Source organism: Acromyrmex echinatior, chromosome 16 (assembly GCF_024713525.1).
Source record: "Acromyrmex echinatior isolate Ae372 chromosome 16, ASM2471352v2, whole genome shotgun sequence".
Lineage (NCBI taxonomy): Eukaryota > Metazoa > Arthropoda > Insecta > Hymenoptera > Formicidae > Acromyrmex > Acromyrmex echinatior.
The window spans coordinates 8,595,082-8,617,189 of record NC_141867.1 but is presented as its reverse complement, the minus strand read 5'-3'; the positions used below and the strand labels follow the sequence as shown (position 1 = coordinate 8,617,189).

The 22,108-nt window shown below is 32.4% G+C and overlaps 2 protein-coding genes and 1 long non-coding RNA gene across 10 annotated transcripts in view; 2 read left to right on the top strand and 1 right to left on the bottom strand.

Annotated features, from left to right (window-relative positions):
* Ca-Ma2d (Ca[2+] channel Muscle-specific alpha2/delta subunit) overlaps positions 1-5,360 on the top strand; it is a 37,714-nt gene extending 32,354 nt beyond the window's left edge. For both annotated transcript variants that reach the window (XM_011052469.2, XM_011052468.2), the window contains 6 exons: positions 753-1,120; positions 1,312-1,516; positions 1,709-2,300; positions 2,983-3,344; positions 3,738-4,034; positions 4,974-5,360. In XM_011052469.2, the coding sequence (XP_011050771.1) occupies positions 753-1,120; positions 1,312-1,516; positions 1,709-2,300; positions 2,983-3,344; positions 3,738-4,034; positions 4,974-5,264 (2,115 nt within the window). In that variant the 3' untranslated portion in view covers positions 5,265-5,360. The remainder of the gene's footprint in view (positions 1-752; positions 1,121-1,311; positions 1,517-1,708; positions 2,301-2,982; positions 3,345-3,737; positions 4,035-4,973) is intronic.
* A 901-nt stretch (positions 5,361-6,261) lies between these two features.
* On the bottom strand, positions 6,262-12,290 carry LOC147907125 (uncharacterized). 3 transcript variants are annotated; one of them, XR_015547828.1, is made up of 6 exons: positions 12,166-12,290; positions 10,885-11,013; positions 10,153-10,414; positions 8,047-8,479; positions 6,639-6,866; positions 6,262-6,500 (listed from the first exon to the last, which is right to left on the bottom strand). It is a non-coding gene; the product is annotated as an uncharacterized LOC147907125 (long non-coding RNA). The 3 variants fall into 3 exon arrangements; XR_015547826.1 differs by lacking the exon at positions 8,047-8,479 and having other exon boundaries at positions 6,639-7,000; XR_015547827.1 differs by lacking the exons at positions 8,047-8,479; positions 10,885-11,013 and having other exon boundaries at positions 6,639-7,000.
* stj (voltage-dependent calcium channel subunit straightjacket) lies at positions 6,650-21,966 on the top strand. 5 transcript variants are annotated; one of them, XM_087414852.1, is made up of 19 exons: positions 6,650-6,790; positions 7,605-7,791; positions 7,948-8,487; positions 8,595-9,002; positions 9,649-9,972; positions 10,372-10,428; positions 12,463-12,543; positions 13,134-13,208; positions 13,397-13,501; positions 13,711-13,782; positions 14,177-14,324; positions 15,246-15,297; positions 15,476-15,633; positions 15,767-15,902; positions 16,610-16,642; positions 17,686-17,963; positions 18,594-18,931; positions 19,258-19,509; positions 19,785-21,966. In XM_087414852.1, the coding sequence occupies exons 1-19, from the start codon at positions 6,708-6,710 to the stop codon at positions 20,163-20,165; spliced, it is 3,708 nt and encodes a 1,235-aa protein (XP_087270978.1). In that variant the 5' UTR covers positions 6,650-6,707; the 3' UTR covers positions 20,166-21,966. The 5 variants fall into 5 exon arrangements, with proteins under 5 accessions (XP_087270978.1, XP_087270977.1, XP_087270980.1 ...); XM_087414851.1 differs by having other exon boundaries at positions 15,231-15,297; XM_087414854.1 differs by lacking the exon at positions 10,372-10,428 and having other exon boundaries at positions 15,231-15,297.
* The last annotated feature ends 142 nt before the right edge of the window (positions 21,967-22,108 follow it).

Here is a 22,108-nt window from a genome sequence, read left to right as displayed (position 1 = left end):
AGTCAATAATTTCCAACTTTGATTCCACTCTGTTTGGTAATTCGTGTAAGATCAAGCGAGATAATGGCATATTTAATTAAATAAATATTACTTTTTACTTTCGGAATTAGATTCGAGAGTCTCTTGAATATCTCGCTCAATCTTAAAATCAAAGGCTTAATACCTAGAAGAATTAATTAATGCAGTTCGTTGAAGTATCGATTCGGAGAACTGGACGAACACTCACAAATAATTTATCACTAGGCATTGAGATATGACTAATCGATGCAGCGAGTGATCTTCGGCTAATTAGTTAGCAGATTGAATACTTCAAACTAGGTTTAGTACCCTGTTGACTGGACTTCATCGATTTTAGTTTAATTCATTTGTTTTTTATTTATTTCCCATTGTTAGACCAGTGTTAGCTGCTGTATAAAATGTTCGGGATTAAGCGGACAACCAAAGACCTCGAATCTTTGAAAAATATCACTGAACGATGAGATTTCTTAAATCAGATTCTGATTTAAGAATATTACACGCGATAAAAAATATGTTTCTGTAATTAGTTCTCGTGGAATTTCGGTTGCACCCTTGGTTCCGAGACACGCTCTATATACCTCGGTATTGAAGTGACCGAGTGTGAATTAGATAGCGTAGCCCTTCGCTTTTGTTCCAATCTATCGACGTATTCACTCCTCTTAACGAAAGAAAATAAAGGGGATGATATATTGCTATCGAAAACTGTTTTTCAATTTCGCAATCGCTCTGTGTAGCTGCACAAGGACGAGAACATTGAGGAAGATTCATCCACCCTGAACACCACAACCTGGCAAGAATACAGCCTGTTGACTTCCGTGAGCACACCTGTGTTTGATCGTAAGAGCTATAACAGCAACATAACAGATGCGACAAATGACACACTGTTCGGCGTGGCCGGTACAGATGTGCCGATTGACGACATCCGCAAACTTACGTTGCCGTATAAACTCGGTGTGAATGGCTACGCCTTTATTGTATCCAATAACGGCTATGTGATATTGCATCCAGACCTCCGGCCAGTTTACAAAGGTCGTCTTAAAAAGAACTATAACAGCATCGATCTTACGGAGGTAGAGATACTTGACGACGGACGCGAGCCGAGGTACATAACACAACGACATTTTCATCATTTTATAGTTTCTTTCCTCCATAGATAAATACAAAATATTGAATTAATTATTTAAAAAAATGAAACATTTTAATTATTTAATTATTTAATATTTTAATTATTACGTTTCTTTTCTTAAGTATTATCTTTTATTTGAAGTGTTCATTAATTAAAAACGAATACAGGAATCCGGGTCCCGAATTATTGGAGCTGAGATCAGCGCTGGTGGATCATAAGCGAGGTAACATGATGGGGATTCCCGTGAAATTACATTATGATAACAATCGTCGGGTCAACCTTGAGAAACGTGACTATTTTTATGCGCCCCTACCTGGCACTCCATTTGGTCTTGCGGTTGTTTTACCTAATTATGGAACTACCTGGATTAAGGTAGAAGCAGCACCAGAGCAATTTTATTATCTTTTTTAAACAATTGCATTTAAAGTAATTCTATGCAATTAATTATACTAATTAATATATTATATACAGCATAAATTGTATCAAGCAATAATTAATTATACATGCAATTATGCTCATGGTATTAAATGCGTGCTCAAATAATCGTATGTCTAATTTTTTAAGGTCGGCGATGAGATTCGCAGAAATCAGAATAAGAATGTGAATGTGTCGGATTATTTTGTGGGCGATCATTGGCGCGTACATCCTAGCTGGGTATATTGTCGTTACCATTATTTGGAAGGTCATGAGTTCAATAAGCCGGAAGACGAGTTGCGTCATTTCTTGGCGCTGATGAGCCGACCTGGTTGGCGCTGGTCTGAGCAATATGAGGCTTATTCATCTATAGATGAAGATCTTGATGAAGAACCCAACTGTGGCAGACAAACGCTCAAGCACGATGACTATTATTGCAATAAAGAACTTATGCAGTTGCTTGTATTTGATGCCAAGGCAACGAACAACAGCTTCCGCGGTGACTATATGGAGAATTTATCTTCAAGAGCTCGGGATCTCGCACATAACTACGGTATCTTTATAAGATTTATCGCGACGCAGAGCGGGCTTACCAGGTGGCATCATCTTAAAGTCAGCAAACTACCGAATGTGGACGACAGTATTGTTTTCGGTGATCTTCATAGACGAGCAGTGAATGAGCCTTGGTACAAAGGCGCGATCTTTCAAAGTGAACTAGATTCCGAAAGTATTTCTTTATCTGGTAAGAGTTATATTCATTGTGGATAAGACATAGAATTTTTTTATAATTATGTTGTGTGTTTATGTGTATTTTTTTTTATCAATCGTGAAATCATACTTGTATGATACAAGTTTTTAATGTGTGTGTTCTTCATTAAATTTAGATCCAATCAATAAACGTTTTGATCCATCTTTCGGATCCTCTAATATAATTTAACGCATACAAAATTCTTCTGCATAAATTATATCTATCCTTAATAAATTGATCTCTTTTAATGATAAAAACGTTGTAAAGTATAATACAAGAATATAAAATTTCATCTCTTCTCTGATCACATTATACTTCGCAAGGTTTTTTACCATTAAAATCAACTTATTGCGGATGGACAATATATAGGAGAATTTTGTATACATTAAATTACATTGAAGAGGATCCGAAAGATAGATCGAAATGTTTGTTGATTGAATCTAAATTTAATAAAGAACATACACACTAAAAAATTTTGTGTTGGCTCATATAGACATGATTTCACTATTGATTTAATTTAGCTGAGCCTGAAATTATTAAATATTTTTTTTTAAATCATCTTTTATTTTAATCATTCTGTGATTGATTTAAAATCAACATTTATATAATTACTTATTATTATATATGATTTGAAAATGAATAGTAGTATAATATATAAAACAAAATATCATTGCAGTTCCATGGGAAGCAGGCGCGGACGCGATAGTGACTGCTTCGATGAGCTTGTCGCCTAAGGATGGCGGCAAGAAAGCGCCAGCGGCTGTAGTGGGTTTTCAGATGCCGATGAAAGATCTGTACAAGCAGTTCATTGCATTGACCTCAGACAATCAGACGACGAATACGATAATAAATTGTGCCCACAATTGGATTGACTGCTATTTGCTAGACCAAAACGGCTATGTAGTGATCTCAGACGCACATAATGACACCGGACAATTTATGGGCACTCAGGAAGGTGCCGTCATGTTATCTATGGTCAAACAGGGTCTTTACAATCCGGTCGACATCTATGATTATCAAGCATGGTGTCAGGAGAAAGTAAGTAATATATGTCAAAGAATAATATGATAATCGACAAAAATAATAATTATATTAAAAGCACTTATTATAATTAAAAAATAATAATTAAATTAAAAGATTATATTTAAGTATATTTAAATAATATTTAAAAAATAATATTAAAAATATTAATTATATTAAAAGATTATATTTAAATATATTTCACATAGTGAGTTGAGTTTTTAATAATTATAAAAATTATAAAAAAATTTGCACTTGGTGAAAGAATAAAAAATAGCATAAGGAATAAGTTGTTCCCAAAGCTTTTTTATTATTATTCTTTTATTATTATTTTTATTATTATTCTTTTATTATTATTCTTTTTATTTAAAAAAAGAGAGTGCTTTTTTATGGAAATGCAAATTGTTTCAGCGAATCGATAACTCTGCCAACAGCTTAATGGAACCGTTGCAACATATTGCAAGATTGTTGCTTTGGTTTCTGTTGCGGTTGATATGGTACGCGACCCAGTTTGTAAATTTGCCTGGCATTTACGGCAAAGTCCACTTCGATGAGGATGCACCAGATCCGCCGCCGCCACCAAAATCCTATCTTTATCACTATCCCTGTGATCAAAAGCGAACACTCTATATGTTGAACGAGACTGTTGCTGCTAAAGGCGTCACCAATCACTCCGATTACTGCTCGCGGCCTTTTTATGCCCAGAGAGTAAATATTTTTTATTTTACTTGATAAGGAGGATAAAATTTTACGATTTTTATACATACTAAGCAAACATTACAAACATATTTTTATCTATTAAAAACTTATTTTATGTCTTGTTTGCAATTATTAACATTTTGCTTTAATTTTGATAAGTGGCTTTAAGCAGTTTCTAATGAATGAGATAGAGATTTAGCATGTGTAAAACTGTAATTATCATACAAATATCATACTTTTTAAGACAATCTTAACACAATCATTATGTTAATTAAACACAATCATTATGTTATTTACAAAGAAGTACGTGAATTAAAAATGATTACTTGTGCATATTATTGTACTATCACAATTTGATATCAATTGATGAATTATACAATTTATATATTTACAATGCATTAGAATAATGCATTTAAAATGATTAATGCATTTAAAATGATTAATTGGATTAGCATGATAATTATTGAACATTGACGAAAGAATGAAGTAATGAATGCATCGAAATTTTTAATATTAAAATCAAATTAAAACAGATTTATAAGAAACTATTTCTTGATTTATTGATGAAATTTTTGATATATATTTTTTAGAGATGTTTGATAATATACTGTTTTGCAGTTTCCTATGTTTTGTAATGTTCTTTATTTTTTAATTTATGAAATGATGAAACATTATTAACATATTTATTCTGTTAAATTAATTGATGACAATTTTATATAAAAGATATTATATTGCATAAATTACGTGCGTATAATATAATATTAGGTGTTGGAATTAATTCGTAGCGTTTTTAATGAAAGAATGTTATTTATTTCACATGAGCATTAAAAAATACATTAATGAAAGTACTTCCAATCACTTGTAAAACGCTACGAATTAATTCCAACACCTAATACAATATAGCAATCGAATAGTTTTAAAAAAATAATCATCTGTATTAATTTACAGGTTGCACATACTAATCTATTGCTAGTGGTGGTGGACAGCATGTATCCAACGTGCTACAAAAGATTAGAAGTAACACCTGTCAACATCTCACCCCTCGAGTATACAAATAGCACGGGCGACAAACCTTGTCACAAGATTCCATTGAACACTCTAAAAAGGCGCAGGCTGAAGAATTGCTTCACAGAACATCCTCTGGAGCACGTGACTTACGGTTGCGGAACATCTGAATTGATGGTGTCTTTATCATTGTTATATATCACTGTTGCTAGGATTCTGTACATCTTCATATGATGGCAAATTAACCATCCTTGATATATGGTAACTGTATTGTTTTACAGTAAATAATAAGATAATAAAAAATGAATAAAATGACACAAGAAATATAAATATTTCTCTCTCAAAACTTGATAGATATTTTTCCCTCATAAATTATTTAATAAAAAATAGCTATATATATATATATATATATATATATATATATATAATTCTTTAATATAGAATATTAAATAATGCTCATTTAAAATAGGTACATATTAATTCAATTTTGAAAACATTTTAGCAGGTATTAGTAGTGTATCTCTTTATTTTTGTGATACTTAAGCCGATATTTATTATTCGTTTTTATTACAAGATTGTCTTGAGTAATATCTCAACATGGATCTGTGATTGGTTTATGACATCCCAGCAAACGAGAATGGATTAAAATGAATTGAAATTTTTTTCTAACCAAATGCATGTGTATTTTAAATAGCGAATTTTGGATTTAATTGTGGATTCAATTGAATTCAATTAGATTTAATTGGCTGCAATTAGATTGAAAAACTGCATTTTCTATTCAAAATTTTGAATTGAATAGTATTCACAATGCACAGAAAAAGCTAATATTATTTTTAGATTGAGACATAGAGATATGCTCTATGCAGTTCCTATAAATGAATAAAAATGCATTCAGGATTGAAAAGCATTTATTTTAACATTCGTAATCAATATTTTTGAAAATCTGAATCCATTTCAATCCATTCTCGTTTGGCATCTTAAAACTATTCTAGACGATCTTAAATATAAGAACACTAACTACGAATACCGGCCTTAAATAAGAAATAAATATTTTTAAACTAAATTTTCTTTTCTATTGTTTTCACAGATCTTTTATTCAAGAAGATATTCTATTGTGGCTTATATTATCCGAAGTAGAAAAGAAAGGCAAAGGATAATTTTTGTGCGTTATGATACAACACTTAGAAACGACATACATATACGAAATAGTACACATCGATGATGCACCAAATTTGATGAACGATTTTTATTAACGAACATATCGTCCAAAATAGTAACAAATTTAACAATAATAAATTTTATTTCTTAATTAACACCCTAACGATTATTGTACTTTCCTGATAGTCGAACACACTCAAGAGATACACAATCCAATCAATTCTGATTAATTCTGATAGTCGACAGTTGTCGTAGTCACGCGTCGCTTGCTCGTGTTTTCCATGCGCAAGCCTGGTCGGAAAATCGATAAACCTGAAAAGCGTTTATAGGCTCCGCGTGAGTCGCTACCAAGTTAGTGAGTGCGCATACGACGACGGCGACGATCGACGTCGAGCAGAACGATCGTAGTCGTCATTCTTGATGTGAAACGCGAGCCTTAATTTTATTTACCGTGTCTTCGCGCACGAACAATCCCTCCTAAAGCGGACCAAGGCGGCCAGCAGGTGATCAGGGAAAGTTATGAGGTCCTGCTTTATACCTGTCATCGTCGTTCTGATCCTGACCGAGGTACCCGATCGTAGCGACAGCATTTCCCATAATATGTAAGTACCTCGTGGCCTGGCAATCATCTGTCTACCTTTGTTTCTGTAATCTCTTGCGGTACAGTATTTTTTAGTTCTATGGCAATAACACAAACTCGATTGATCCGTATTCATTTACAGTAACGAAGCGATAAATAATATTTAGGTCAACCGTGAAGGACTGTGTCTCTTGGAATCGTTGTAATGACGGCATGTTCCACAAAAGATGTACTTTTGGAAATAAAAAAAAATCTTGTGAAAATTGCTTAATTGTTTAGCAAATATTTGTTTCGCGAAAATTATTATTACAATCTCATTATTATTGAGAATTAATTTATTAAATATGAACTGGATTTGTGTGTGTGTGTGTGTGTGTGTGTGTGTGTGTGTGTGTACTCCAAATTTATATGAACGCGTTATCTTTTTTCAAAAAATTAGAATAACTTTTTTTTCATTTACTCATATAATATAAGATAAGAGTTATGATTCATCACTTCATTTAGAGGAATCGATTTTTTTTATGAATGAGATAACTCGTTTCTTTAGATTGCTGTTGCAATCAATTAAATTATCATTCACATAATTTTGTTATCCTATGAACAAACTGTTTTTATTCCATTTTATTAACTCCGCAATATGAAAAAATATTATGAACAAAAAATAACATACGACAATACTAATCTTTTATAAATAAAATAGTAATAAAGTAAATGTTTTTATCCAAATTTTTCTACAAAAATTATTATTATTTTAAAATTATTATCATTTTTATTTAAAATTATTATTTTAAAAATTATTATTATTTTAATGATTATTTTACTCTTTTAATTGACAGAGTGAAAGGATGGGCGCACAAACTGGGCTTCGAGCTGTCACAATTAGGCAAATTCGTGACGAAGGTGGAGAAGTTCAAAGACGGCTACAAGACGGCGGATATCACGCCACGTGACGGAAACGCTCTTGTTCACGAGATTGCTAAGGACATTAAGACTATGATGGAGTCCAAGATCTCGGCTATCAGAGTGCGATTCTTTTATTTCATCTCATTTACGCTAAAATTCTTAATAACATTGGATAGATTTAATTCTTTATTATTATTGAACTTATTATTTTATTTAAAGCATAATTGCAAATTATAGTCATTTGAGCATATTAGGCAATTTTGTTTTTGCTTTCAGAGGATAATGGACGTGGCAGAAATGTCGGCGTTGTCATCACCCGACGTGGATCCGCCGAAGTCCTTCGAGTTTATCGACGCAAAGAATAATAGTATCAACCTTGAGTATAGTCCTCACTTCGGTGGTGATGTGAACCTCAATATGTCAGCGGTGCACGTACCCACGAATGTGTATGATCGCGCTTCGAATGTCATCCGAGCAATTAAATGGTCCGAGGAACTCGATCGTACTTTCATCAATAATTATGAACATGATCCATCATTGTCCTGGCAATACTTCGGCAGCGCGACTGGTTTCATGCGTCAATATCCTGCCACGAATTGGTTCGTAGAGTCAGTGGATTTATTCGACTGCAGGACGAGGAGCTGGTACATTGAAGCAGCCACCAGTCCAAAGGATATTCTTATTCTGATGGACACGTCTGGTAGCATGACTGGTATACGACGAGAAATTGCTAAGCACGTTATAAATAACATCCTTGATACCCTTGGTAACAATGACTTCGTCAATATCATTACATTCTCTAATGAAACTAAAGAGGTAATAATCAATCGACAAAATTAAATTTATCAATCTAAAAGAACGAAAAAAAATATAAATTAAATTAGTAGAGTGATATTAATTGATATTTATTAATGAATTTGCAGGTAGTATCATGTTTTGATGGCACCTTGGTCCAGGCAAATTTGGCAAACGTACGCGAGCTGAAGAGAGCTATTTCGAATCTCAATACAGAGAGGATCGCCAACTTTTCTCTGGCCTTGACGACTGCTTTTGAGTTACTTGAAACATTCCGCAACGAGCGAGAAGGTGCAAGATGCAATCAGGCAATCATGCTAATCACCGACGGTGTACCATACAATTACAAGGATATTTTTGAGGCATATAACTGGAAGGATAATCCAGATGAGCCGTTGAAGGCCGATATGCCTGTTAGAGTATTTACCTATCTAATCGGTCGAGAGGTTGCAGATGTGCGGGAAGTGCAATGGATGGCTTGCGCCAATAGAGGATACTATGTACATTTGTGTACGCCGGCGGAAGTCAGAGAAGAGGTCAGTTGATTGAAATTACTTTCAAGTCTGACAAATAAAAAAAGTTTCTAAAGAATTAATATTTGATAAAAATAATTGGAAAAAAATTACTGTTAAAACTGAAATAGACAGTCGTAATGCTAAATTTACAAATCATAGAAGTTTTAACATGGAAGATTATGGGCGAGTCTTTTCGAGATGCTCGAATGAATAAACTAAAATTGACATAAAAATAATAAATGAATAAAACTTTTACTGGAATATGAAAATCTATCTTGCTTCATCATAATGACTTTAGATTTCAATAAATTAAAACTTCAGGTTCTTGAAATAATACCAATAAGGAAAATAGAATGTTGAGCGATTGAGAGCTCTCACTAACGCGATACTTCGTGCGTGATAAAATATATTACAAATATTACGATCAACTAATGTATTTGTAAGATCTCTGAAACCATCTTCAGCGATGCCAATAATTACTTCAAAACATAAATCGCTGAAGATGGCTCGAACGGAGCCGAAACATCCGATCAACTAATTTGGAAGATCTCAGAATATAGAATTTTATCATTAGTAAGTGCTCTCTGCATCACTGTATTAGTAAGTGCTCTCAATCGCCTGTTCTCCTTAGTTGTATTAGATTTATTAAGTTTTTCGAATTTGCTAGGTATTGAAGTATGTACCGGTGATGGCGAGGCCCTTAGTGCTAGGTCGCACGGATCATCCTACTATCTGGACACCCGTCTATGCCGACGTGACTGATCCAAAAATGACCGATTGGTTATGGGAGCAACGCGAAAATGACGAACAGAAAAATCGCTTTTTGCTCTATCAAAGAAATAAGAAGTTTCTCAACTCAGAGGAACAGGATCGGCGATATGTGAGCAATCAGAAATGGCGGTATGATCAGATCGATCAAACCAAAGAACTGCAGGAATACAAACTAATGACTTCGGTCAGCATGCCAGTGTTTGATCGACGTGATAACGCGGTAAGATTTGTGTGTATTTGTCCGTTATTTTATAAATAAAGTTCAAAATTGACCGGCAAAAGGATGACAGTCGTGCGTTTCGTACGTTGTCGAAAAGACAGCCTAAAGGTTAATTAAGATTTCCTTATGTTGAAATAAAATGATAGTTCTCTTCAGCATTCATTATCAAATATCACTCACTTTTTTCTTTCTGTTGTCTGCGCTTTCATATGCCTTCACATTCTTCGCAACATTTTTGTAAATTCTCTCAATATCTCAAATGGTGTAAATGTGATTTCTTCATTAATACCCAAAAATGTTAAACGAGACAAAAGTCGCAAAATTCGCGAATCACGTTTCCTTGAGGAGTATATATTCATGCTGCACTTGCTTTGGTTTTAAGTTCCTCTTTGTCCACAGAACATCACAAGGCAGGTGCTGGTGAATGAAGCATACTGGGTGACTGAAACAAGAGAGGTTGGCAGCTAAACAAAAAAGTCAAGCAAAATTATTCTATGATGCATATAGTACATCCTGTATCTTTATCTTTCGTTTTCGTGCAATCGACGACCTACGACCTTATCTTTGCTATCACTCTTAATTGTCGTTTTATGGACTTTAATTTATTACTCATTGGATTCGTAAAACTTTGAAGAATATTTACTTTGAAAAAATATTATTTAAACAACATTGTAATCATTTTTATTTTTTTGTCTCTATTAAGGAACGAAATATTTTAATCTATTAAAATCTTTAAGCTATTAAATGTATAAAAAATATAATCGCGATGTAAATGATGCTGGAACAAGGTCGTAGATGCACATAGATCTCTTTTAGGTCCACATTCGACTCTCTGATATCTTATGTTGATCTCTAACGTTAGTTACTGGAATTATTTCAAATCATTAGGTAGGTTTAGGTACGTTAGTCTACCCTGTGTCCTGTCGAGACGAGTAGAAAAAAAGGCAAAGTTCTGTCCGCCTGTTGGATTGCGTTCGGCGAAAAATAATATCCTCGTAAAGATTGATTCGTAGAGATCGTTCTGCAGTGACTACTATATATCTACATAATGAAAGAGAGAAATATTAACTGAAGGAGCAAGCGAATGGATTTTCAGAAACAATTCTCGTTAATAAAATTAAAATTATATTTTTAACAATTTTTTATAGAGAATTTTGAAATTAGATTTTATAAAAATGAAAATAATGATGATTTACTTTATATAATGATAATTATTATTTTTTCTAAACACTTGCTCCTTTTATTACAAGTAACAGCAGGCACGCACGTACATGAATAATATGAATTTTGGCAATTTATTGAGTGCTAGATTTTGTTAGTCAGAAATATTCGTAGATCTAATTCAAGCGACGACCTCTCAAAATTATCTTAATTAATCTTACATACACGCATGTACATATCTTGGGTATGAATTGAACAAAAAATTTGATTGCATAAGTTGGTTTAATCTGTATTATTTTTATAACATCATCAAATAAAATATAGAAGTAAAATATTTTATTAAATTGTTTTTTATTAAAAACGAGAAAAAAAAGGAAAGAAAGGTCGTCACTTCGAAAGAACAAAGCTAATTGTTACTTAAACTAACACTTAGGGTAGCCTGCGTCAGATGTTGTTATTATTTATATAATTAATTATAGAGAGAATTTGTTGTTTAATTATTATAGAGTTTTCATTGTGTATCGTTATTATTATTATTATTATTATTATTATTATTATTATTATTATTATTATTATTATTATTATCATCATTACACACACAGACGCACGCACACGCACAGCATACACACACACACACACACACACACACACACATACACACACACACACACACACACACACACACATTAAAACAGTAGTTGAACTAGTTATTGCGTCTAATCGCAAGAAATTTACACTCTTATTGCTCGTCCCTCTCGCGCGCATTTTTAAACATTTTCAAAACAAAAATACTTTAATTTTAATACACGACATTTTATAATTTGAACACATTTTTCCAATCTACTTCTCATTGCAATATAGATATTATTTTAATACACATTTTATTCATTCAGCAAAACTTTGCAGTAACTATTTCACTGTAAAATTTGCAATAACGGATAATTAATTACCACACTAACTCGAACAAGTTAAGTCTTACTTAATGTTCTTATTTTTCAAAAATATTGTACACATATCATTATTTATACGTACTTTTTGCCATTGAAAACGATCAAAAGACCGTATTACTCATTATTGTACACACGCGAGGGGTGATCATTTCTCACACATATGGTTTTTTGATATATGAAAACGTGTTTATGTAGACGAACTCATTGTGATAGAACGTTGTTGGAGAAGGTAGATACGCTTCTGGTTATGCGACTTGAGATGATGATAATTCGTAATTTATTTCAACATAATAACGTTGTCATGATATAATAGAGACGTCACGCAATGCGACATATAATACAGGTTCTCTAATTAACGTATCAATAATTGTCTGCGCAGACAATGATCGCCAATCTACTCGGTGTTGCCGGCACGGACGTACCAATCGACGAAATTGAGAAATTTATGATTCCACACATGGTAAGTAATTTTTTTTTATTGCTATTTACATATTTTTATTTTACAAAAGTTACAATTTATTATCATTATCAATTATAAATAACAATAATTAAATTATAGATGAGAGTATCAGTTTAGGATACTTTATCACGTAAAATATAACATCTATACAATAAAAATCTATATATTAGCAATTAATTATGAAATAAAACAAGAGTTAATTTAAATTAATTAAAACCAAAAATATAAGTAGACGCCAAAATTAAAATCAACTAGTATTTATCAGCACTTTGATTATTTCTCTCACTTTTCATCATTTGCTCGGTACTTTCTTGTTGACGTAGATTAGAAAGAGGAATTAAAAATAAATATATATATCCACAATAAATATCATCCGACACGATGAAACAATACAATACTAAAATAATAAATAAGACATGAATGAAAAATTAAATATCTCTTTGGACATCGAATATGACGACTCTATTAAGAAGAGTGACATGAAAATGCTATTAATATCCATTAGCTTTTATGATGCACACGGTGCATCAATTGACAGCGTAACAAATGTTAATACAATCTTCTTTTTCTCTTTATCTTCGTGGGAGCAGCTCGGCGTCAACGGTTACGCTTTCATTGTGACCAACAATGGTTTCATCCTGATTCATCCTGATCTTCGACCAGTGGTAATTTGGCTCTTTAAATTATATTATCGTATTTAACTTTTTTTTGCACGCACGTATTTATGTCTCGATTTGACGTTTATGTTGCGTGAAATTGCAAAATCTTTACTATTTTTAGCGACATTGAGTTTTTGATGTAACAAGATAAGAATAAATATAAGTAGTAAAAATAATATGTATTATAAAAATAGTTTCAGGGTATCTTAAAGCCAGCATATAATAGCGTCGATATGGCGGAAGTTGAGCTAATGGATCACGATACGGGCCCCAGAGACTTTGACGAAGGAATCAAGATGGTAAATAAATAAAAAAAAGCAATAAAATTTTTTTCCATAAACTTTGGCAGGTTTAGAACAAATAAAAAATAATTTCTGTAAAAGTCGGCAAAAAGTGAAATAAAAATCGTAGAACGTCAATGACACGCTCTTGAAATTTTCAGTACTACTATCGTTAAATGTTACATGTAACAAATAATTATGTACGAGTTTATTGCATCTTTTCGCAGCTTCGCAACAATGTGGTGAATCAGATGAATGGTAGCGCGACGCTTTATACAAAATATCATTACGATGACATGGTGAGTATACTGTCATGATATTTTAATGATAAATATTCATAAATGTACAATTTATTTAACGAGGATTTCATTTTTGCCACTAGGTTTTTCTAAAATTCTCATTATTATTCGGAGAGAAACAATATCAAAATAATAAATGATAATCTAATATTTTTAAAGTTTGTATTTTTTAGATTTTTATTATTTTATCACTCGTTTCCTTTAGAAAGGATTTTGATTTAAATCTAATATGTTTTTAAATGTTTACGTAGAAACGTCTTTTCTAAAAAAAAAAAAATAAGAATTCTTTAATAATCTATAACAATAACAATAGTTAATTAATAGAAACAATAGTCTTTTATAAAATGATTATAATACTTCAATTGATTGCTTATAATATTGTTTATTGCTTTAGAAACGTGTCGGCAGAGTAAAGAGAAAATACGATTACGCGGGAATAATGGACACTCCATTTACGGTAGTGGTCAGTTTGCCTGAACACGATCATACTGGAAATTATCGCGTGCACGCTACCGAGGAGATACATCGATCTCACGCTAAAGGTACACATTTCATTCTAGCGAACTATCTTACAGCGACGAAAGCTTCCAATAACACAATATTAGATTATTTGCATTTATATTGAGTCTTCTTAATAACATACTACATTTTCTATTTTTAAAACAATAGTTGTCCGAAATTATTTTACGCAGAATATTGAGCATTGTTATTTGAACTTATTACTGTAAATTATCTATTTAAATGTACTTTGAGAAATTAATTGATTTATTAAAAACGCTAATGAATTGATAATAAAATTCGAGACTCTTAAGACTCGACACTACTCAAGTAGAAGGTGACATGATCGGTCAAATAGATGCCGAAAAAATTTGGCGACAATAATGTGATTATGAAAACCTCCGCAAAAATATACGAAGCATATTTTTCCTTTGAATGTAATTCTGTTTTATGGGATTACATTCAAAGTATAGATATATGACAGTTTGCAAGCTACAATGTTTTGCTGTAAAGTTCCCACTTGGTACGCAGTTTGGAGTCGCAAAGATATTCACAAATAAGTTTTGTATTGTATCGGTTGTGAAATTCACATTGAATGTTGCTAAATGCTTTGTATAAGTTTAAAGTTCCCGATAGGAAAGTTTACTTGCCCTAAACAAAGTCCTATACATACATCTCATAACTCCTGTATTAACATTCTAGGAAAAATCTGCGATCCTTATATTTCGCAACGACAAATGATATTTTTTTACTCATAACGATAAAAAAGCGATTAGTTTAACATTTTTTTTATCGCTTTATGAAATTATTAGCTTATTAAGATGATAACAATTTCAATTTCTGCTTCGGACGTTAAACTGAATTATTATTTTTTTCTTTTTAACTTATCGAGGCTTTCGTCGCTGACCTTGATCACTTATGTCAAATTTGAACGAATTGAACTATTGTAGGGAAAAACGTGACAGATTATTTCGCGGGTAATAACTGGCGGGTGCATCCTCATTGGCTATATTGCAAGTAAGTCCCGAATGAGTTTTTAAAATAATTCTGATTGATGTAAAGTTTAGCTATATTCTGTTTAGCTATATTAAAATGAAATTTATATTCAGCGAAGAAAAGTAGGTTAATAAACTAATGAAATGCGACAATCTTATGGATCTATTTATACACATACTCTTCTTATTGTAAACGTTAGGTATCATTACGAGGGTGAACATAGGTTCAATTCCTCGGAATCACAGCTCTTACATTTTCTGGAGCGTACCCGCCTACCAGGCTGGAAGTGGATCGACATGAAGCAACGATCCAAACCGCCAGAACACTCCGCTACGAGTTCAAATCACAGCTCCAATCGTAAGTCATCTCTTATTATATGCATCTCTTACTATCTTGTTATACATATGTATTGTTTATCTTTAGCGTTGCTTTAATAAATATGTTTCTAACAATACTAAAATTAATAGCATTTAAATTTTTTGTGCGACAGCTAAGCCCTACAAGGCCGAGAACAAGAATTCATACTTTTGTGACAGGAATCTGCTGCTCAGTCTAGTATACGATGCTAAGGTAACCGAGTGGTTTGCCCAGCAAATCCCACCAAATCCCAGCAACAAGGAATCAGGGTGAGCATAATTTCGATTTATTAGCTAATACATAAGAGTGCTTTACATAGCATGACTAGACTACTTGGAAAAACAATGAACGAATTTTCCTTTTCCCTATTATTCGCATAAACTAGCGCGCGATTAATCGGTCAAATAACACAAAACTAATACAACTATTCGCATTTTGTAATATTTCATATTGTTTTTATTCTTATATAGATGCAACTCTGTAATTAATGATAATATTAACTCTTGCATTAAAATTAACATTGTTAATTGTTTTATCACTTTGATAATTGATTTATAAAGAAGCTATTGATCAGAATTATAACAAAAATTGGATAGATTTAAATTCTAAATTTATAACGAATATTTAATATTAAACAGTAGCATGATTATTGATAATCTATCACAAATAGATGCAAATTTTTATAAAGATAAAATATAAAAAATGAATTATAACGTAAAATAAATAAAGCTGGAACGATTAATCGCTACTCAACACATCTTTAGGACGGAGACGTCGCTCTTTCTCTACCATTATTTCCTTATCAAAGTTAAAACGTTACACGTGCTCATTTTGAAACACTCCGTCCCGTGTTTTTATTTTAGTTCTCTATTTTATGCACAGTTCTTTCTTTTCAATTTCTCTGTCTTGTTTCTATGAGGATAGAAAATTCACCTATTCCTTTTGACTAATGTCTTACCACTTTGACGCCATGCAGACCTTTAGCTAGGCTGATGAATCAGATGACCAGGTAACGCCATCACAACGCACCTTACATTCTTAGAAAATAACGAATTAACTTTCAACCGTTTGAATCGTACATTATAATGCAAATGTCGGTTCTCCCTATCTTTCTCTTCTCTTAACTCTATTTTTTCCTCTCTCGTTTTTTCATAGAATTTTATTTCATTTCTCATTAGAGAACTGTATTTATTATCTTCTTTCTAAGTTAATTAAAATTTAAAAAATTTGTATTATATATATGTATATAAATTTTACAGAAAAATTGATAGAGAATTGTATCTTTCGCGATTTCTCTTTTCTTAATTTAATTTGCTATCTTTTTTGTAAAGTACTTGTTCAGTATATTAATTAATATTTTTATGTGATATAATCTTATTTTCTTTTCTTCTGCTTTTTTCTTCTTACTCTCTTTCTCTCTTCATCACTTTCAACACTTTGGGATCAGCACTAATTAGCTTGCAAGTCGTAGGGCGATTGCCATCTTTCAGGATCAGAAGGTCTGAAGAAGAAGAACGCTTTGCGAGCGCAAGAAGATTTTTTCAACGTGCAATTGATTTCAATTGCTTTATAGCATTTTTTAAAAGTATTATTCGTTCGTTTGCGCCATTCTATAAAAAGACAGTTTTTTTCCTCTGATAGTTGAATCTTTTACAACACAATCTTATTTCAATATTTAATTTAAATAAGTAATTAACGAGATGATAGAAAAATATATACTATGCTATAATGGTAAAATCATGTTTTATTTGTAATAAGATATAACTCATCTAGTTTTTCATGAATCAAATAATAAATTATTGTTGTGAATTCAAGATAATAATTGCGATATAATTTTTTATCCTTCTTTATTTGAACTTGGGAAATTAAACCCCCCATAGATGTGGCGCAAAGGAGCTGCGAGCTTGCGTACAAATTTTTGAGACCTGTATAACTTGTATTATAGTTATATATCAAGTATCTTAAAATGACTTTTTCAAAAAAGTACAAGTAAACGCCAGCTCGAGTTGTAGACGATTCGAATCGCTATTTCTGAAGTGTCTTCTCTCGTAGGAAGCAGTTCAAACAACGCTTTGGGGTAGTTTTGGCGTTTATGGCTACACATAATGGATTGACCAGATGGCAAGATTTTCTTCGAGTAGATGAGAATATGTCGCTGTCGGAGAATCATTTCAGTAAATTGTACCCTCGTGCTATCGACGAAGTATGGTATAAACGAGCGGTCGAGCAGTACTACATAAATGAGGATAGTTTCGTTTTTTCCGTACCGCTCGAAGATGAGGGTGCCAATAACTCCACTTTAGTCACTGCCAGTCGTGCTGTATTTATTGGTAAGTTAATAATCGATATTCAAACTGTCGTCAAAATAGAAGAGGAATATTTCCTTCCGAAATATTAAAATCAATGAGATTAAGATAAGCGAAAGAAAATAAGAAAGACGAATAAGTCTAATTGAGAACTCACTTAGATTTATAAAATCTAAGAAACTCACCACGAATATATTAAACGTTTCATAATGATTGTGTTGAAAATCCGACAATTATCAGCGCGCAATCACATTTGGAACAAATAATTGAAATATATTCGTAACATCTAACTTTGACCCTCCCCATTCGGCGTTCTTTACTTTATTCGATTTATTCATACATGGTCGTTCTTCTTATAATGTTCAATTAGATTTATTTGTCTTATTTTTTTTTAATTTCCTAAATACTGTAGTAAATCCTAAATACTGATAGTTAAGATAGAAACAAATCGTCCCAAATTACATGGGATCAATATAATTCATAATATTTACAAGATCCATATTTGAAACATCTTTTAAGTAAGTAATTATTGTTAGCTCCAACATTAATTTTAAAGAAAGACTTAGTCAGATAACTTGCTTTAAATACAAATGATACGTACTCGTATATATAATGATATGACAGGATATTAAATCTGCAAAAATAAATTTATAGAAAACGCGAAGGGGAAGGCGCCGGCCATGGTGGTCGGCTTTCAATTCCAGCACACTGCCTTGCAAACGCTTTTCCAGAACATAACGTTTAACTGCGATGGTAATTGCCATAAACACTGTGGCGATGAAGTCTGGGCATGCTATCTCATTGACAATAACGGCTACATAATCGCCGCCGAGGACGAGACAGACGCTGGTAAATTTTTTGGTGATGTCAGAGGTCCGATAATGAGCAGCTTAGTTAAGGATGGTGTCTTCGAGAAGATAAGGATCTTTGATTATCAAGCGGTGTGCTTCAAAAGTTCACAAACCAACAACGCCGGCAACATTCTTCTTACTGTGAGCACTTTCAATTGCAATATACTATTAAGTGTCAAGAATGCTAGTCAAAGAAAAAGCTGAGCTATCTCTCGTTTTGTATATGTATTTGCTATAACAGTCATTAATTTTATTTAAAAAATTTTAAAGAAATCTTAAATTACTTTTGCTAATGTAAGAATTAGATAATGTACACACATGTCTCTTTTTTCTTTTTCAGTGAAGAAATATAAACGACAGATAAATCTTAACAGCAAATATTATAATTAAGAAATTATAAAATTTCTAATTATATATGTTACAATTCTATTAATTTAAAAATTAAATGACAAAATGTCATGTTGCAGCCATGGAAGCATTTGCAGACAGCACTATCGTGGATGATCGGTCATGCTGCTTGGGCTTGGGCAAGAACGGGCATATTGGATTATGAAAACGCGGAAGCATATAACTATGTTAGTGATGACGAATCAGCCGTTCACAGTGATGATCACGAAAGTGAGGAGAAACTTCCGCCAATCACTGACAAAGACGATAGATTAAACTTTGATGAAAATATTCTGATCAATCGTACACGCCCGGAAGTGTGCGATCAAGAGGTAAACTTTAATTTAAAAGATACATAGGTACTAAATTACTAAAATTGATTATATAATTATAATGTATATTTTGGATATTTACTAAAGAAAAATTGGTCCTAAGTTGGTTAGGAAAACGAGTAATGAGATACATTGTAAATAACTAATATTATTATTTTTAAGATAGTTTTTCTAATAATTAGAGTATTTCTAAGTTATTTTAATATAAGCTCTTATCTTAGTTCCTAATCCTAACTTGATGTTTTTTCATATTTTGATATCTATTGAATCTGCAGATATACTTGTACCTGCGAAACGCTTCGTTTGACTCATATGACATGGACATAGATTGCGAGCATAGATGGTACATGGTACAGTCGGTGGCTTATAGCAATATGCTGTTGGTGGTGGTAAATACCAACTGTGGAGACACGACATCACCGATATTGAGTGTCAAGCCCGAGGAGGTGATCTACGAGAATAATACGTTGGTTTGTCAAAAGGCACTCACCGGTCTCAAGCGAAAACGGCCACAGTCTTGTATACGTTCGAATCCTCGCGAGAGCGACATCAAGGATCAGTGCGGTTTGGCGACAAGCGCCAAAACGAACTTGTTCCTCTTGATGTTGTTGCTGATATGCGTACTGGCCGAAAAGAATACCTTCCTCCTTGGTTAAAATCGACCTGATTTTGTAGTTAATAATTGGTGTCAAACTAATTAACAATGAAATTCATGATATGCCGCGAATTGAAATTTTCGCTTGATGGAGCGTACTATGTGGACATCCAGTTGTCTTGTCCGACGATCAGGATTGCTACATAACGCATATTTAAACTATTTTCTATTTATTTGTTAATTTCTGTAATTAATGAATTTTTCTTGTACGAGTTAGGATTCATACAATTATATTTAATTTAAAAACAAAAGAAAATCTGAGTAAATGGAGAATTTAGTAAGAGAGAAATAATGAAAGTAAACTATAACTCTTTCTCTCTTTCCAAAATATCTTTTTTAGATTAAACTTTTTTTATTCTCTCTCCAATACATCAATCCTGATCAGGAGTACTTTGAGATATTTTGTGCTCTCTACCTCTCATTACTGCGATCTTGTTACTATAAATATGATCGAGTTCTAGACGAATTAATGTGCTATTCCCAATCTCTCTCCCTGCCTGGTACATCCCGGTACAATTTCTATGCGATCAATCAAATGTGGCGAACGCAATTGATATCAAAATGTGTGCTAAGATACAAAATTGTCCTCCATCGTCATTGATCGTCAAATCAGATCAGATAATCAGAATTAAAACGCTTAGCGTAGGATCGTTCGCTAACACATTTTCGATCATAAAATAGAAAAATAAATGCGATTCAGTAAATGATTTTTTTAAATGCGTTTTATCACATTAAAGAAGATTAAATTAAAAAAATCGAAAGAAGTCTGTCTTTTACATTAAGTATTCTACTTCGGATAAATTCTTATCAATTTTTAATTTGTATTCATTTTTTTTTTTAATATTTTGCACTCGAATTGAAAATAAGCCATTAGATTCAAAACAAGAAATAAAAAAATATACTACTAGGCATCATGAATGTCTTAATACACGAAGTTACATACATTTACGATGTATTTTTATATTGTTTAAGCAATTATGATGCAATTATCTGGATATAAAACTGAATATGTCTCAAATATGCTTAACTGTCTGGCATTTCTAGCATTGAGTATATAATGTCAAAATAGTTTTTCAAGTACATGCGATATTATTAGAAGAATTTGTTTTTTTTTTAAAGTCAGAAAAATTTTGCTGAATATCAGGATCCGTTCCGAAAAAAGTGTCTCAACTGACTTTGACACTTTCATCATAGATAGGACAATTGAATGGTACAAGGAAGCTCCAAATATTCTGAGTCGATCTAGTCAGTTTAAATGCTAACTCATTGAGATGTAGATTTTTCTAGACGTCGGAGCAGGGTTGCGTACTACGATGTATGTTCACAAATACACTACGATACACTCGCTTTGTATATTATAAACTGATAGCGACGCGGAGTGGCGACGCGTAGTTCAACATCTACAGAACATTACAAAACGTTAATTTTGTATATCGCTGTATTATATTGAGATGTGTGTGTGTGTGTGTGTGTGTTTGTGTGTTTGTGTGTGTGTGTGTGTGTATGTGTGTAAAAAAAAGTGTGTGCCTTTTTTTGGACACGCGGTTAAGACAAAAAGAAAAAGAAAAAAAGAGGAATATGAGATCTTGTTGTATGTTTATTGAATAAATTACCGAACGTTCTATATATTACCGCTGAACTCCAATTCTCGGATGGTGGCCTCGTCGCGAGAACGAGTTCCGTTCGAGGAACGGGGGATGTTGTTTGTATTACATAGAGTTTATTACAATTTGCTATGTACAACGGCTTGCCTATGTAAAACAAGAACGTTTTCGTATCAAAATGACAACTTTTCAAGAGAAGACTGAACTTTATTTAAACCTCAATTATGCCTCTAAATATCTCGCTATTCCCTTCACTTTTTGCATACATACATGTTCTGTCCTGTTTTCCAGTTTTTTTGCCATCTTTCCACTCTGCATATATTCCTGAAAGTTCTAAGAA

Excerpts from the sequence above, each read along its gene's own strand:
- stj (XM_087414851.1), top strand. The coding sequence starts at position 6,708 with ATGAGGTCCTGCTTTATACCTGTCATCGTCGTTCTGATCCTGACCGAG. Across the intron at positions 6,791-7,604 it reads GACAGCATTTCCCATAATAT|AGTGAAAGGATGGGCGCACA; the intron begins GTAAGTACCTCG and ends TTTAATTGACAG. Across the intron at positions 12,544-13,133 it reads AATTTATGATTCCACACATG|CTCGGCGTCAACGGTTACGC; the intron begins GTAAGTAATTTT and ends TCGTGGGAGCAG.